This window comes from Colossoma macropomum, unplaced genomic scaffold (genome assembly GCF_904425465.1).
Source record: "Colossoma macropomum unplaced genomic scaffold, Colossoma_macropomum, whole genome shotgun sequence".
NCBI lineage: Eukaryota > Metazoa > Chordata > Actinopteri > Characiformes > Serrasalmidae > Colossoma > Colossoma macropomum.
In genome coordinates, this window is record NW_023494787.1 from 39953085 (window position 1) to 39967535 (window position 14451).

At 38.7% G+C, this 14451-nt stretch overlaps 1 protein-coding gene across 3 annotated transcripts; it reads right to left on the bottom strand.

Moving 5' to 3' along the window:
* Window positions 1-1685: 1685 nt before the first annotated feature.
* Window positions 1686-13028, bottom strand: LOC118806053 (probable ATP-dependent RNA helicase ddx6). Of its 3 annotated transcripts, none has more exons than XM_036567329.1 (14): window positions 12881-13028; window positions 10301-11293; window positions 10128-10191; window positions 9819-9923; window positions 9560-9689; window positions 9254-9400; window positions 8858-8952; window positions 7910-8032; window positions 7688-7816; window positions 7474-7590; window positions 7216-7279; window positions 6900-7001; window positions 6363-6574; window positions 1686-1871 (listed from the first exon to the last, which is right to left on the bottom strand). In XM_036567329.1, the coding sequence occupies exons 2-13, from the start codon at window positions 10486-10488 to the stop codon at window positions 6363-6365; spliced, it is 1476 nt and encodes a 491-aa protein (XP_036423222.1). In that variant the 5' UTR covers window positions 10489-11293; window positions 12881-13028; the 3' UTR covers window positions 1686-1871. The 3 variants fall into 3 exon arrangements, with proteins under 3 accessions (XP_036423222.1, XP_036423220.1, XP_036423221.1); XM_036567327.1 differs by having other exon boundaries at window positions 1686-2195; XM_036567328.1 differs by lacking the exon at window positions 1686-1871 and adding an exon at window positions 6089-6174.
* Between the last annotated feature and the right edge of the window lie 1423 nt (window positions 13029-14451).

Sequence of the window (14451 nt, forward strand, 5' to 3'; positions counted from 1 at the left end):
CTTGGGTAGTGGAAGTGAAACTGGGCAATAAATGACATTTTGGAGTTTATTTCGGAACCTCCGAGGCTTTAGGCTTCACTGAAAGTGACCGTTGCAGATGCACGTGATGCGTCTATCTTTGCTGGCTGAACTTAACCAATGACTTTGGTTTTATAATAACAAATCAGTGGTTGTAACCACACTCTGTTTAGTTTGCATAAAGGCATAACTGCTTTGTCTAAGCCTGTGTTAGGTGGGGGAGCAACTTGAAAGTGCGCTCACCCCCAGGTGCTTCTCACATCTTTAACTGTGTGTTATACTTTCTTTCTCTTGTAACTTTTCCTTGCGTCCGGGTTCCTCCCTCAGGAACCAAAGGAAGAGATGCAGGGATAAGATGTGATGACGGAGAAATCGATGCCAAATTTGTTTTTCCAAACCGTGGAATCCTGGAAGCCTCCTCTATCCTAGATAATTTGCTCTACAATTTAGGCCAGGCTTTAACTAATGAGGTACACATTACTGCACTTGTAGGCTCTTCAAACAACATGCATACTATAAAAATAAGACGAGCATTTTTATTGTTATTCTTGGTAATGTTATTATTTTCGTCTATGGGATGAGAGACATATATATGCGTACAGGGACTAAGATGGAGGGTTGGACATCTACTCTTCAGAACCGAATGTGCTGCACTGATACTTTCTTTTTTTATTAGATGCAAAGCACTTTATGGACCTGGCACTCACATTTAGCAGCCTGAAGATTCTCCACAAGGGGGTGTTAGCAGTTTTGGTGCTTCATATCAATGACACTTTGCTTGCTCTCTCCTCTATCCTTCAGCCCATAACCCAGAAATCAACTAAAATCTACCATCTTTAAGAACATGCCAATTCTTTAAATGCATTTGGAAGAATCAAGGAGAGCGAATTCCAGAGCAAGGAAACAAGGTGCATCTAACATGGAGGACTTTTTTTGTTGTAGCACCTAATTTAGATCTGTGATACAGTTTCTCCAACTCCAACTGTATTTTCATTTGATGATTTAAAGTAATGGCAGGGTAAAGCGATGATAAATGTTAAATAAATGGTTGACGTACTTGAATTTCAATAAAGCATACTAATGTAAAATGTCAGTTGATAGTACAATATAAGCATTTATTACGGGCAGATACTTTAAGCCCAGCTAATAAAAGTGACAACTGAGTAAAGGACCTCTTTCTCGATTCTTGCGTCCTCACTACAGATTACATCAGTATCAGGCTGAAATCAGCAGCAAACACAGTCCTGGATAGTGAAAACAATGAATCTGACCAAATCCTGTAACACCACATACTTTGCGTGATGTGATACTGTTAGCTGTTTATTTCTTCATGTGGGGTAGTGCAGTATTTGACTACTTTAGACATAAAAGCCTACTTTTACACGGTCATCTTCAGTGAAATGCATCACATAGTTTATTTTAAAATGCAGTAGTTTCTAAAATATTGGCTGATGCTCGCAGATTCCATTTCAGTAAAAGTAGAAAGTAATGCCATGCCATCACTACCCCAGCCTTAACTGAGAACAAATAGTGCAGTGCATTAACGCTCGCCTTTAATATACAAAACATTCAAATAAGTTCAAGAAATCCGTTTTCTTACAACTCAAAACAAAATTATCTAAACATCAGACACATGAAAAGGTGAAATTAAAACACAGGAACTGAGATGCAGGTAATGGTTTTATTTCAGTCAAACAACTCCCCTGCATTGGTTTCACTTTAAAACACTGCCAAGTGAGAGTGAGAGAGCAGTTCACAGGAAACCTGCTTTCATAAAGGGTGTGCAATAACATCAAGAAGATCTGATCATACAGGCAAACATTTCTGCCATGTGCTGGAAGGGTGCTGTCTTCCTTTGAGAGAGAGAGAAAAAAAAAAAAATTTTCTAAATATTTCTACAGAATATATAACACTCTGGGTCACTTTCCCCAAAAAGTTATTCCTTTAGGTGTGGATGTGGTCACCAACACAGTGAACAACATACCAAAAGTTCAGGATGATATCCATAGTGGAAAACATATTAAAACTTCTGAAATCTGGCACTCAAATCAATGCTCTAAACAGTAACTCATTCTAACGAACAGGGAAAGTATGCTTTTCTTAGATTTTTGATGAAAAATAAAACCCACGATACACCCCAGTCCTGTTATGGTTTCAGTGAACACAGCTCTGTCACTCTGTGGCAGTCAGAAGGGTGAGAGGGGGAGGAAAGAAAAACAAAACAAAAAACAAAATTCAGAGACAGTCGTTGAGGTGTGTACAATTTAGCGTACAACTACAAAACATAATGCTGAGAATTTTTTCCATTGACTTTTGTTCTATCACTGCTGCAGACGCTGCTGTTTTTTTCCAATTTACCTGCATTACAATGTCTACAGCACATAAACAAAAAATATTTAGCAAGACCCCACCATCCCCTTAACAAACAACACCCCCCAACAACACAAAAAAATGCTCACCCCAAACAAGCCAATCAAATTGTGATGAACAGAATGTTTGCGTTGGTTCAGAAACAGTAAATCTTTTACAATGTAAATTCACGACTTTCGCAAACTGACAGTGATGTTTTTTCACTGGCGAAGTCGAGGTTCAGAGGATTCACTGTGCGTGTTCGACAATATTCGGAGGCGATGAATTCTTATACACAGTGTTACAAAAGTAAGAACTGAGGAATTACCTCAAACAAAATTTTGCAAATAACACAGCTGGCATACGTCAGTGTGGGCTTTACAACTAACCTGCATTAAATGTTTCTGCAAGGATACTGGCTCAGATTTTTGTCACCCTTAAAAAAACAAAGCCACAGCTGTAATTACTGATACTGACATAATGGACTTCTTCACACTCACACACACACACACAAGCATGCGTGCATGAACACACACCCACATCTGCAAATGTATTGACATACAGGATAACAAATGCAGCATTTTCAATAAATGTACATAACACACACCTGCTCTCACTCTCCCACTCAGTCTCTCACACACACACTCTCTCTCTCAGACACACCACTCACTCTCACTCTCTCTCTCTCTCTCTCTCTCTCTCACACACACACACCACTCACTCTCACTCTCTCTCTCACACACACACACCACTCACTCTCACTCTCTCTCTCACACACACACACCACTCACTCTCACTCTCTCTCTCTCTCTCACACACACACACACACTTTTTGGTTATGCTTGAGTCCTGAAAGTCAGTATTACCACCCACCTGAACAAAAAAAACTTCCAAGACCTCACACCCATTTGTTTACCCATGTTTTTGTAAACTGTACACCAGGTTTACATTCATACAGAAATCAGTCACGATCTCTCAAAAGAACTATTTGGTATTAATTTTCCATAAGGAGGTGGGGTAATGCAATTTTACCACAGAACGGCCAATAAAGAAAACGTTCTATAGGCAAAATGTTTGGCTGTCCACAAAAAGAAAACATACCAAACATTGAGTTTAATCCTAATTACGTTCATCTAACTATTGCTAGCATGAATTACATTACCATACCTGCCCATGTAAAACTATCCCTGTCCAAACAGTACTTAAGAAAGATGCTGCCGATAGAAAAAGAAAAAGAAAACCCAGCCAATCACTCTATAGATGTAAAATGCACAGTTTCACTATTAGTAGTAACAATGTGCATTGAGAAGAAAACAAAGGGGAAAAAAGACCTTGAGAATAATTCTGCTCTCAAAACAGGACATACTGTTTTAAGCTGTGATCTACACTAGGGCAGCACAACATACTGCTAAAAGTTTTCGCAACGCTGGCCGTTCCGGTACTGATATCATCAAGGCTTGAAAACAGGTAAATAAGCCTCTAAACAAAATAAGCAGGCCAGTGTTTAGAGTTTCATGTCACATTTCTGGCTCACCAATACCATTTTAATATATTGCAATGCATCGCAATTGCAAGATGAGACAATAATCACAATATGAAACAATAAAATCACGGGCCAATTTCAGCCATTTTGTGCAGCCCTTCTGCATTGCGCTTTACATAAAAAGAGTTGCCAGAGTATAAAGCTTGAAGGACAGAATTATGCTAACGGTCATTCCGAACTGAAGTTTCATCCGTAACTGACTTAAGCACATCAGCATAGCACCGCTGAGGCAAAGTCAGCTATTCACAAAAGCCAAAAGCTTTACTAGGCTTATTTACAGCTAAGAAAAAAAAGCTAACTGATGTTTCTGCACCAGAGCACGGAGCTACACACTGTCCCGCCTGGCTCAGAAAGCATCATGGCCAAAACAGAGAAGGATGGGGGGGGGGAGATTCACTCTGCAAAAAAAGTAGTTTTTCTTTGCGTTAATTTTGCAGTGAAAATATTCTCAAAGGGGGGGGGGGACAATTAGAGCTGCCACAGTTAGAAGATGCTACAGTTTTGCTTTAAAATAATTATTCTTATTTCAATCTGAACATATTCTGTAATTTAGAAATGAAACGCACATTTTAGAAAAGCCATTTAGGGAAAAAAATCTTCCATATTTATAAAGAAATGATAAAGCTGCTTAAAGTAAAAGCAAAAAAAAAAGCAAAAAAAAAAACACGACTTTCTCAAATTTGTTGACTCATTTATGCTACTAGTTTTCAGACATTCACCAATATGCAAGACAAGAAAAAAAAAACAAAAAAAACAAAAAAAAATACAACCGAGCCTGAAATCTATTTCGTAAAATTAATTCATATGCTTTGCATGCAGAACGTTTATAAAGAAGGAAAAAAAGGGGGAGGGAAAACAATCTTGTCCTCTAAACATTTAAATGGACCTGCAAACACCTCTGATAAAGTATGTGTCTCCACAGTGTTCAGATCTTTACTTATTCACAATCTGTTATGCGACTCATTTGCAGTTGGATGCTCTACATTTAGTATTAAAACTTGAGTCTGCAATAAGATGTCTGAAAAAATTCTCCTCTTGACATTAGGCTGCTCCCAGTGGCTGCGCTGAGCCCAGGAATTTTAATCCCAACATTAGAAACATTAAAAAGGCTTGACTCAACAACAATAACAAACCTTCAAGGAGGTAAAAAGATCATCTTTAGCTGCCGTGTCTTATTGCAAAATATCCCCAGACAGGTGCATTATGTCCAAAAGCAGTAGGAGGTTGAAATTTAGAGCTTCCTTCTGAGCTTGCTGTGATTTTCCAATTAGTGCAACAAATTACTTGGACAGTTGGTGCAACAATCATGTGAGTGATGTTAAAGGCCAGCTGTCAAAAGCACCAACTGGAACAAGATGCCTTTCATTTATAGTTTGTTAGATATGTGCCTTCCGTTTATAGTTTATATAAACTCTGTTCATATGGTCTTTTCAGTTTTAACACATCTGATAGCTCGCAAGGAGGCGCTCTAATACATGAAAGGTTAGCGTTGGTAAGTACCTTCCTTGGCATCCTTTAATATCAACTAGCACCACCAGTAACTTTTCTTTTAAAAAGGTGCAGTCTTTAAGCCTGGGACATTCTAACAGTTGTTCATACTTTAGCATATATATTTTATTATAGATACATCTAGAGTCTTTAGTTAGCCTGCAACTGAGGAGACATGTTAAGGCACTTAAGTGAGTAAAAAAATGTTTGTGTATCTGGCAGGCTGTGGCAGTTTTATACTCCTGTAGCCAGTGAATAGAACTGTATCCACTAAGAACTTGAACTTGAGCATTCTCTCTTCTCTTCAACTTATATGTAGTAAAAAACAAGCAATAACACCCAAGCTACAGAATTAAGCCTGTGCACTTTCCCCCCCTCTTGCTTTTATTTATTTATTTATTTTTTATCAGAGGTGTTTGCAAGTGTTTCACTATCAAGTAAACCTGGACTTGCATGTCTTGATTGATTCTTTTTACTGCAAGTTTCAAATGGACTCTGGAATGTATAGGTTTGTTCCTTCAAAGTCAACCTCAAGTCCTGGTGCAAAGCATAATACAAGTCTGGCTGATGATCAAGTCTTGACATACATTTTTGAAATAACAAGTAAACAAAAACTACTGCCAGGTTTCAGGGCACAAAATTTAACCGCACATGGGGAGGGAGATGGGAAGGAGGAAGAAAGACCCTCACAACAAAAGAAAAAAAAAGTTCAACGCCAAACGGTGGTGTGCAAACGCTGATGTTTGTGCAAAGCCAGGTTTGTTTCTCTTATTGTTCTGAGGAAAGGAGAGCAAAAAGCAAAAAGTTACTAATTTTGCTACTTAAAATATGCACAGCACAAAAGGTAAAGGGACAAAAAAAAAGAAAAAAAAACTTGTTTCCATCACCCATTAGAATCTCTAATATGTCTGTTCAAATATAGAGACATGCTCTCACATGGCAAGGCACACCCACACATACTTACTTAGGAAGTTTGAAGTTTCCCTGCCAGTTGCTCCCTCTCCTCTGCCTCCGCCTCAGAATTCATTGTGTGGTACTCTGCCACATACAGGCTTTTATCAATGCTGCCAGGGATTGGCTTGATATCAGTCACCAGCTGGTCCTCAATGGCCTTCAAGTTAAAGCGATCCTCTGCTGTGATCAGGTTAATGGCAAGACCAAGGTGGCCAAACCTCCCTAAAGATGATTAAAAAAAAAAAAGGAGACAATGTTTACTGTTGTCCTCTTTATTATACAATCTGCTTTTGAATAATTGATTATTGTTCACTTCTAGTTCTACTGATTATTAAATCTACTCAAGGACTGACTCCAGACTGGGGTTCTTGGTTTAACATTTAGTTTGTCAGATCCTAAGTGGAACACGATCAAGTAACTTTGAACATTAGAAGCTTCTGAGTTTGAATTTATGTAAGAAAATTACAGCACAAATTTACGTTTGACATAAAAAAAAAAGTAGAGAATGAATTGGCAAGTTGTATGTGAATTTGGACTGATATATCACCTGAGCGCCCAATGCGATGCAGATAGGTCTCTGCATTCTTGGGAAAGTCAAAGTTGATGACCACATTCACAGCCTGGATGTCAATTCCTCTGGTGAACAAATCTGTAAGGAGCAGATACTCAATAATGAGGTACAACTCCACCTTTAAAACTCCAAATCGAAATACTTGCAGAACACTTTAAAAGAATGTTTTTATTTGTTCACTGAAAACAACCCCTTTTCATAAAAGAGTAAAAAAATTCAAAAAGATGAGCGCAACTCCATTTTAAACATTTTCAGACTTTGTGACTAAGTGTATTTAAGAATAGAGATGTACCTGTGCAGACAAGATTTCTGCACAGTCCATTTCTGAAGTCATGGAAAACACGGTTTCGGTACTCCTGCCAAAAAAAGAAAAGGCACAGTCAAAAACAACCCAGTTAGAATTCTCAATACTTGTAGTAAAAACAAAGACAACAAATCCATGAACACAAAAAAGTCTGACTAGTTTCTTAAGTAAAATTCACATAAAACAGAGCATCTGCTAATCAACTCCCAATCAGTACAACACAGATACAGACAGAGTTGAACTCACCTGCATCATTTTGGCATGGATGTAAAAACAAGAGTAGCCCAGTTGGGTAATTTTCTTGGCCAGGAGTTCCACTCTCTGAGTGGAGTTGCAGAAGATGATTGACTGATTAATCTGCAGCTGTATTGAAGAAAACAAAAAGGCACAGTGTATTGACTAACAGTCAATTCATGTTTCAAATAAACCAAGTCATGTCAAAATCACAGTGCGTGTTTACCCTTGAGAAGAGTGTGTTAAGACAGTGCACTTTCTGCCTCTCAGTGACGTAGGCATAGTATTGGGTGATGCCCTTTAGGGTTAGTTCCTCCATCAGATTAATCTCATAGGGCTTTTGCAGGTGCTTTGCCTGTGAGAAGGAAAACACAGGGTGGCCTTAAATATGCAAGCATGTTCATTACTATTAAAACTAATTGTTCAGACTAACCTCTACACCCCTTACCATGAATTTCTGTACACTGATGGGAAAGGTGGCAGAATAGAGTAGAATCTGCCTGTTCTTGGCAAAGAAGCTAATAATGTCCTCAATAAGCACCACAAAGTCCTGGGAAAGCAACTTATCAGCCTGAGAGAAAGAGAGAGAGAGAGAGAGAAATTCTGAGAATGTGCCCTCGTGGACAAGGGATGGTAAAAGCAGACTAGAGTGTCAACTGTTTAACCAACTATTATGTTCTGAAAGCTCTTTCCTATATATTTTTTCTTATTTCCACAAAGCGTTTATATGTAGCACTAATCACAACAACAGTTATAACAATAAATAAAAACAACAGCAGCAATATTTTGACTTACAGGAATTTTGTGATTATACCTAACAGGAAATCAGATGCTGGCACACACATACACAGTGACAGTGTGCAAGTTGAAGCTTAATTTTTGTGTCAGACAATAAAACGTAATAGTGCAGTTCTGTAAAAGCTGAGGTCGTAGAATACTGTCATCTTTCATTTGGTCCCAGCACTGTAATTAATCTTGTAAAAAGGAACAGATTTACTAAAGTCACACAACTGTCACTGTTTTGTCTGAAGCTGTGGCTGGTTAACCTGTTGCCTTTGTGTCTGAGGCCAAATGTATGAGAGCTGAGACATGACGTTTTTCCTGAGACTCAAAAACAGCTTTGTGTGATGTCTGAAACGTGACAACGTTGTCTTAAGGTGACATAAAATGCAAAGGGGGGGAGGGAGGGGGAATCCAAATACAGGCAATGGCCTACAGGTATTGTACAATTAGTCTTATGTTTATCTCTGATCATGGCATCATCTATAGTTTTGCACAGTAGTTTATGCATATGACAGCACTGACTACTACTACATTCATTATGCTAAGACACATTAACTACTTCTGTCCTTATGTACATTTAGTGCTTATGTCAGTAAGATCCATGATCACTCACCTCATCCATAACCATCATTTGAACTTTATCCACTTTTGCAACTCCCTTTTTGATCAAGTCCAGAATCCTGCCTGGTGTAGCTATCACAACATGCACTGCAAAACAATCCAGCAAACATTAAAAAAAAAAAATAATAAAACATAATAATACCGTGCAAAACACAGATGATTCTTTGTAATCACTGAGCGGTAACTGAAGTGGCTTTTCTAACAGAAATTCTATGTCTACAAAGAATTGTTCTAGCGAGTAAATACACTTGCGAAAAGAGTGTCCTTCTGTGAAGTTGGTCCTGTAAAGTTAGTCCTAATCATTTAAATGCTAGGAACATAGTAGGACTGTGCTTTACACTGGCAAATGCTTAATTTATCTGCACTAAGTCATCTGACAAATTATTACCAGTCTCATCCAGACGCATGATGTCATCTCGTAAGTTGGTCCCACCAGTCGTCGCCATAACTTTGACTCCACCTAGATGCTTACTGAGCTGGATGCTGATCTGACTGACCTGTAGAGCAAGCTCACGGGTGGGCACCAGTACTAAGGCTATAAACAGAGAGAAAAACTGAAATTAGCACAGGAGAGGATTAAAAAAAAATCTTTTCCCTTCATTGATGGAGGTGATGAAAAAACAGGCCTACATGCAAAACAGTTGCTTCATCTAAATCTGTGCAGGATGCTAGTGAGATAAAAAGGCCACTCTACCCTGAATGTGGTCTTTCTTCAGGTCTATCCTCTCCAGCATCGGAATCAGATAAGCCCCGCTTTTTCCCGTTCCGTTTTTGGCACGAGCCAGGATGTCACGGCCAGAGAGAGCGATGGGTATACTCTCCTCCTGAAGGCAAAAAAACAAATGAATTCTTTAAAACTGCTGGATAAGATAAACTGGACTAACGCTGGAACTTCTGATGCTTAGTTAATGAGACTGCTTTCTCAGAGACTGTAAAGTAAGACGTGCAGTCACCTGGATGGGGGAAGGTTTCTCCCAACCCATTTCAAAGATTCCCATCAACAGCTCCCTCTTTAAACAGTAATCCTCAAACTCATTCCCCTTGGTGGCAGTTACATCCTGTAAAAAAGACAAAAAAAAAGTTAATGATAAATGTATTTAGTTAACTCCAAAATAAAAGTTGTAAAAGGTGTTATAATGCAAATGACCAAGTGGTATTCCAAAAATGAAAAAAACATTTCAGAAAAGCAAGATCTTATAAACATATAAACAGCTCAAAATATAAGTAAAAACAAAAAGAGGCGTAGCTAGTGTAAGACTTACTGAAGTTCTGACTCTATTGTCTTTGGGTGGAAGCTGTAGGCTCTTTTTCCAGTCATCGCCAAACCTGAGAAGGATAGAACAGTAGTAACAATGCAAAGAGAAACAGAAATATAACATGTATTAACATTGTGTAGAATTTTTTTTCCCCTTTCAACAGATAGCGCTAGACTCACCTGATTCCAGGTCCTTCTTGAGAGCCGCCAGCAGATTTTAGGCCTCCAGTAGGAACCTTTCCAGACTGACCACTTCCAACAATGGGTCCTGATTGAGAGGCCGGCTTAGGCTGCCCTCTGAACTGCCCATTCTGCTTGTTGATCCCCATTACAACAGGGCCTACGTTCTCCGTCCTTGCACTAGCCATCCTCTTCTCCTTTTGTTGCTTTTTCCGATGCGCCTTTCTTCACTTTTTTACAATGGACCACTAGGCCTTACAAAAGTTCTAATAAAATATTTACAATGTCCTCAATGCTGCAATCAGAACTCGATATCGATAAAGTCTTTATATATTTACAAACAGGTTTATGTACATGTACAGTGTGACCTCTTCAAATAAGAGCAACTGTCATCACAAGAATAGGTTTAACAAGAAAGCTCTTCCAAACGAAGAGAAATAAACATTTATATGCATAAATAGTACACCTGCAGAGGGTATAGAAAATTATACACAAGCAGGTTCCTGCAATAGAACAACTAAGGCAAGATAAACTAAGGAGAGCGTATTGCCAAAATGCTTCTCTTCGGCTCAAAAAGTTCAATCTCTCTCTTAGTCTTTAAATGCTTCTGTATTTATCTATGTTGGGGCCTTTCGTTCCAGTTCGTTAATATTTTTTTTTTTCCAAAATATGCAAGACTTAATCCTTTCGATGTCCTGTTCAAAAGCGCTATCCAGTTTTACAGCTTAATTGTACGTCTGTCAAAAAGCAGTTTCTCTGAGGTTCAAAATCCGTAAAGTCTGTGGAAAACGCAAACCTCCAGAGAGACAAAAGTCCAAAGCACAGTACAGCTTTACGCTTTCAAATAGCCTCGCCCAACTTTGAGGATTGAGACTGCTGACCTTGGGTCAGTGTCAGAGTGTGTGCAAGTGTGAGTAAATGTGTGGGCATGTGGAGCTTAGTGTGTATCCTCTCCTCCTTGTGGTCTTCCAACTAGACCTCCGCCTCTGTCACCTACAAAACACAGAAACAAAAATCAGCATATATGTACATGAGAATTAATTAAAAGAACTACACAGTGCACCTACATGGTAAGTGGAGCTGATAAAATAGACAACGGGGTACATATAATGTAGATGAAGGTAGCAAATGTATATAATTTTTTTTTAAAACTTATATGCCGTCAAAATATTTTGTGCATAAATTGTTAGCAGCATTAACATAAATACATGCCCCACGTCTAGGCTGACGAGGGCTCAATGTACAACTGTTCAGTGTTTCAATGGAAACTTTAAAAAGAAGTTTAAGTAATGTTACTGTATCTCATAGCATCACTACGAAACTATTTTTTACTGTGGCTTGTCCTCTTAACCCAATACTGCATGCACAGCTCTACAATTCTGTCAAACACAATGAAGTTCAACTGCTGCGTCTTCCAGCCCAAGTTATCTGGCACAGAGAACTTTCACAAATTCGCTTGTATGGCAAGCTTGCAGATTTAGCTCTTACAGAGGAATTCCACCAATTTTTCAGAATTTCTGAATAATTCAGGCCTTGAGTCATTCAAAGTGGTTTGATGTGAAACAGTTCATCATAGAGAAACTTACAGACTCTGATTTCTTTACAGGTGGTGGTGACAGGAACCAAGGGTCACAATGTCTACAACACAAATATAGCCATTTTATTTAATATCCAAAACCACCACTGAATCTACACGTGTCTTCTGAGTGATCATATATAATTCTGATTATGGTAAAACAGTGGTAATTCTGGAAAAAGAAAGTTTTCTTTGGAGGCTACTTTGCCTTACAATGCCCTGTATGTAGGGTACCCCTCCGCCATAAATGGGTTAAAATAAATGGATTAAAATACATTCTAAGCCAAAACTTCAATCACAAAACTACCACAAAACAATGAGCCAGACATCAGGTAGCATATGTCTAACCATTTCACATAATAACCTTCTGTGAGGCAGCTTTCAGAGGTGGACGTCTGGTTCCTATCACCACCACCACAGTGAACAAGTCTGATTCGCCAAGTTTCTCTGTAACACCAAACCATTCTGAATGAATCTGTTTACATCCCAACCAATTAATTGTACAAAAGTTTTGAAAATCGGTGGAATTCCCCTTTAATGTTAGCAAATCTACCGTTATCCACGCACAAAACTCAACGCACCTCAGTTCAGTGCTTATTTATTGTGCTGCTTGACTTAACCAGATGAATTCTGGTCGCTAGCCAGCTGGCTAACGTTAGCCAAGCTAATCCGAGCTAACGAACTGGCTAACCGCTAGCTCGCTAGCTACGCTTAAAAACGAAACGTTTATCCTCAGTTAACGAACTGCACACTGTTTGCCAAGTAAAACAGATAAGGAAACTAATATGTAATTATCTGAAAACTAAGCCCAAACTTAAAAAGTCCGCTAACTTGACTTCGTTTCACAGCGTCGACATTCTGTCACAGCAGCGTCGAGAGCCGTTTGTCTGAAGACATGTTGTCTGTCCAGATCTGCGGAGCTTCGGCTCCTCGGCGAGCGGAGCAGTTAGCGGCACAAATAACCTTCATTTGATTCTTTCGACGGTTACGCTGAAAGCACCTACCCTCTGCTCCTCTCGACGATGAGTTCTTGTGTATATGTTGTGGTAATTCACCGACTTAGCAAGATATTGTTTTCAAAATTGGTCAATTCGCCTCAGCCAACGCGTCTCTTTTGTTGTGTTTCCCTTTTTCAACATGGTCGACCTCTCTTCATCGCCCCCTCACAGCAAACAGCGAGCAGCTAGGCTGCCATCTGCAGTTCGGAGGATCTTTGCGAGATTTTATGGCATTTCACTTTGTTTTATTGATTTCTTTAACTTGAATTAGCTAGTCGGAGTTATTATAACTATCATTTATCTAGACTGAAAGTTCAACCCTCAGTTAAAGGGCAATTCCATCAGTTTTTCAAAATATCCTCATAATTAAACTGCTAAGATGAACCCTGCAGAGACTATTAAAACCATTAGGATTAAACCTGGGGGTTTTGCTATGTAATGTGAACTGCCTTAAAGGGGAATTCCACCGTCTTTCAAAATTTCTACATAGAAGTTACATTGATTCGGAATTCTGTACAGTGGTGGTGATTGGAACTAGGGCTAGCAGTGTCTACAATAAAAATACAGTCATTTATTTTATTTAATTTCCAGTAATGGAAAAAAAAACAACAACAATATTTAATCTACACGAGTCTTTTTATATCCATTTAATGGTGATAATGGTAAAATAGTGGTAAGTTTGAAAAATAAGTTTTCTTTGAGCACTATTTTGCCTTGCAGCCATGAATGGTTTTCAAAGAATATGTTTTAGGCCAGATTCGTATTGCAAAACTAGACCACAAAACAATGTCTCAGGCATCAGGTAGTGTATTAATAATCATTGCATGTAACGGCTTTCTGTGAGGGGTAAAATGAGACACCGTTTACAGTGGTGGGGATAGGAACCAGACGTCTGAGGTGTTTAATGTCTTTAAAAGCTGCCTCACAAAAAATTATGTGAAACGCTTACGAATGCCTGAGATACTGTTTTACAACTTATTTACTTACTTAGTTTTAGATAAGGTTTTGGCCTTGTATTTTTTGAAATCCATTCATGCCTGAGAGGTATACGTAGGGTGTTTTGTGGCAAAGTGGTACCTAAAGAACATGATTATACAACTATTTTACTATTATCAACAGAAGTCACGTGTAAGTTCACTGATTGTTTTGGGTAAGTAAACAAAGCAGTTGTATTTGCACTGTAGACATTGTGACCTCTGGTTCCTATCACCACCAAGGCAACAAACTTAAGAGTCATAAAGTTTCTCTACAGTGCACCATTTCACTTCAAACCCCCCTTGATGCCTCCATTTACATCATAACGATGGAATTAAGCAGAAATCTTTAAAAATCGGTGGAATGTATCTCACCATAGTAAATCATAAGTCCAGCAGAGACTGAGAAAAAGAGAAAGGTCATATCTTATAGTCTTTTATACTTTTTCTTTGATATGATCGGTTACTGATTATAAAACTCTTGACAGATAACAGATGTAGTGCAGTACTTTTGAAGGAGCTCGTGCATATGCAGATTTGGGCGAGTCATGAGTCTGCCACGAGTCACCCAGCTTTGTCCTAGACCGCGGGGTCAGTGATCCT

What these genes read in the sequence shown, in the direction of transcription:
- LOC118806053 (XM_036567329.1), bottom strand. Translation starts at nt 10,488, where the DNA reads ATGGCTAGTGCAAGGACGGAGAACGTAGGCCCTGTTGTAATGGGGATC. An exon ending in ACAATAGAGTCAGAACTTCA is followed by an intron (nt 9,924 to 10,127) that starts GTAAGTCTTACA and finishes TCTTTTTTACAG; the next exon opens with GATGTAACTGCCACCAAGGG. An exon ending in AGAAACCTTCCCCCATCCAG is followed by an intron (nt 9,690 to 9,818) that starts GTGACTGCACGT and finishes TTTTGCCTTCAG; the next exon opens with GAGGAGAGTATACCCATCGC.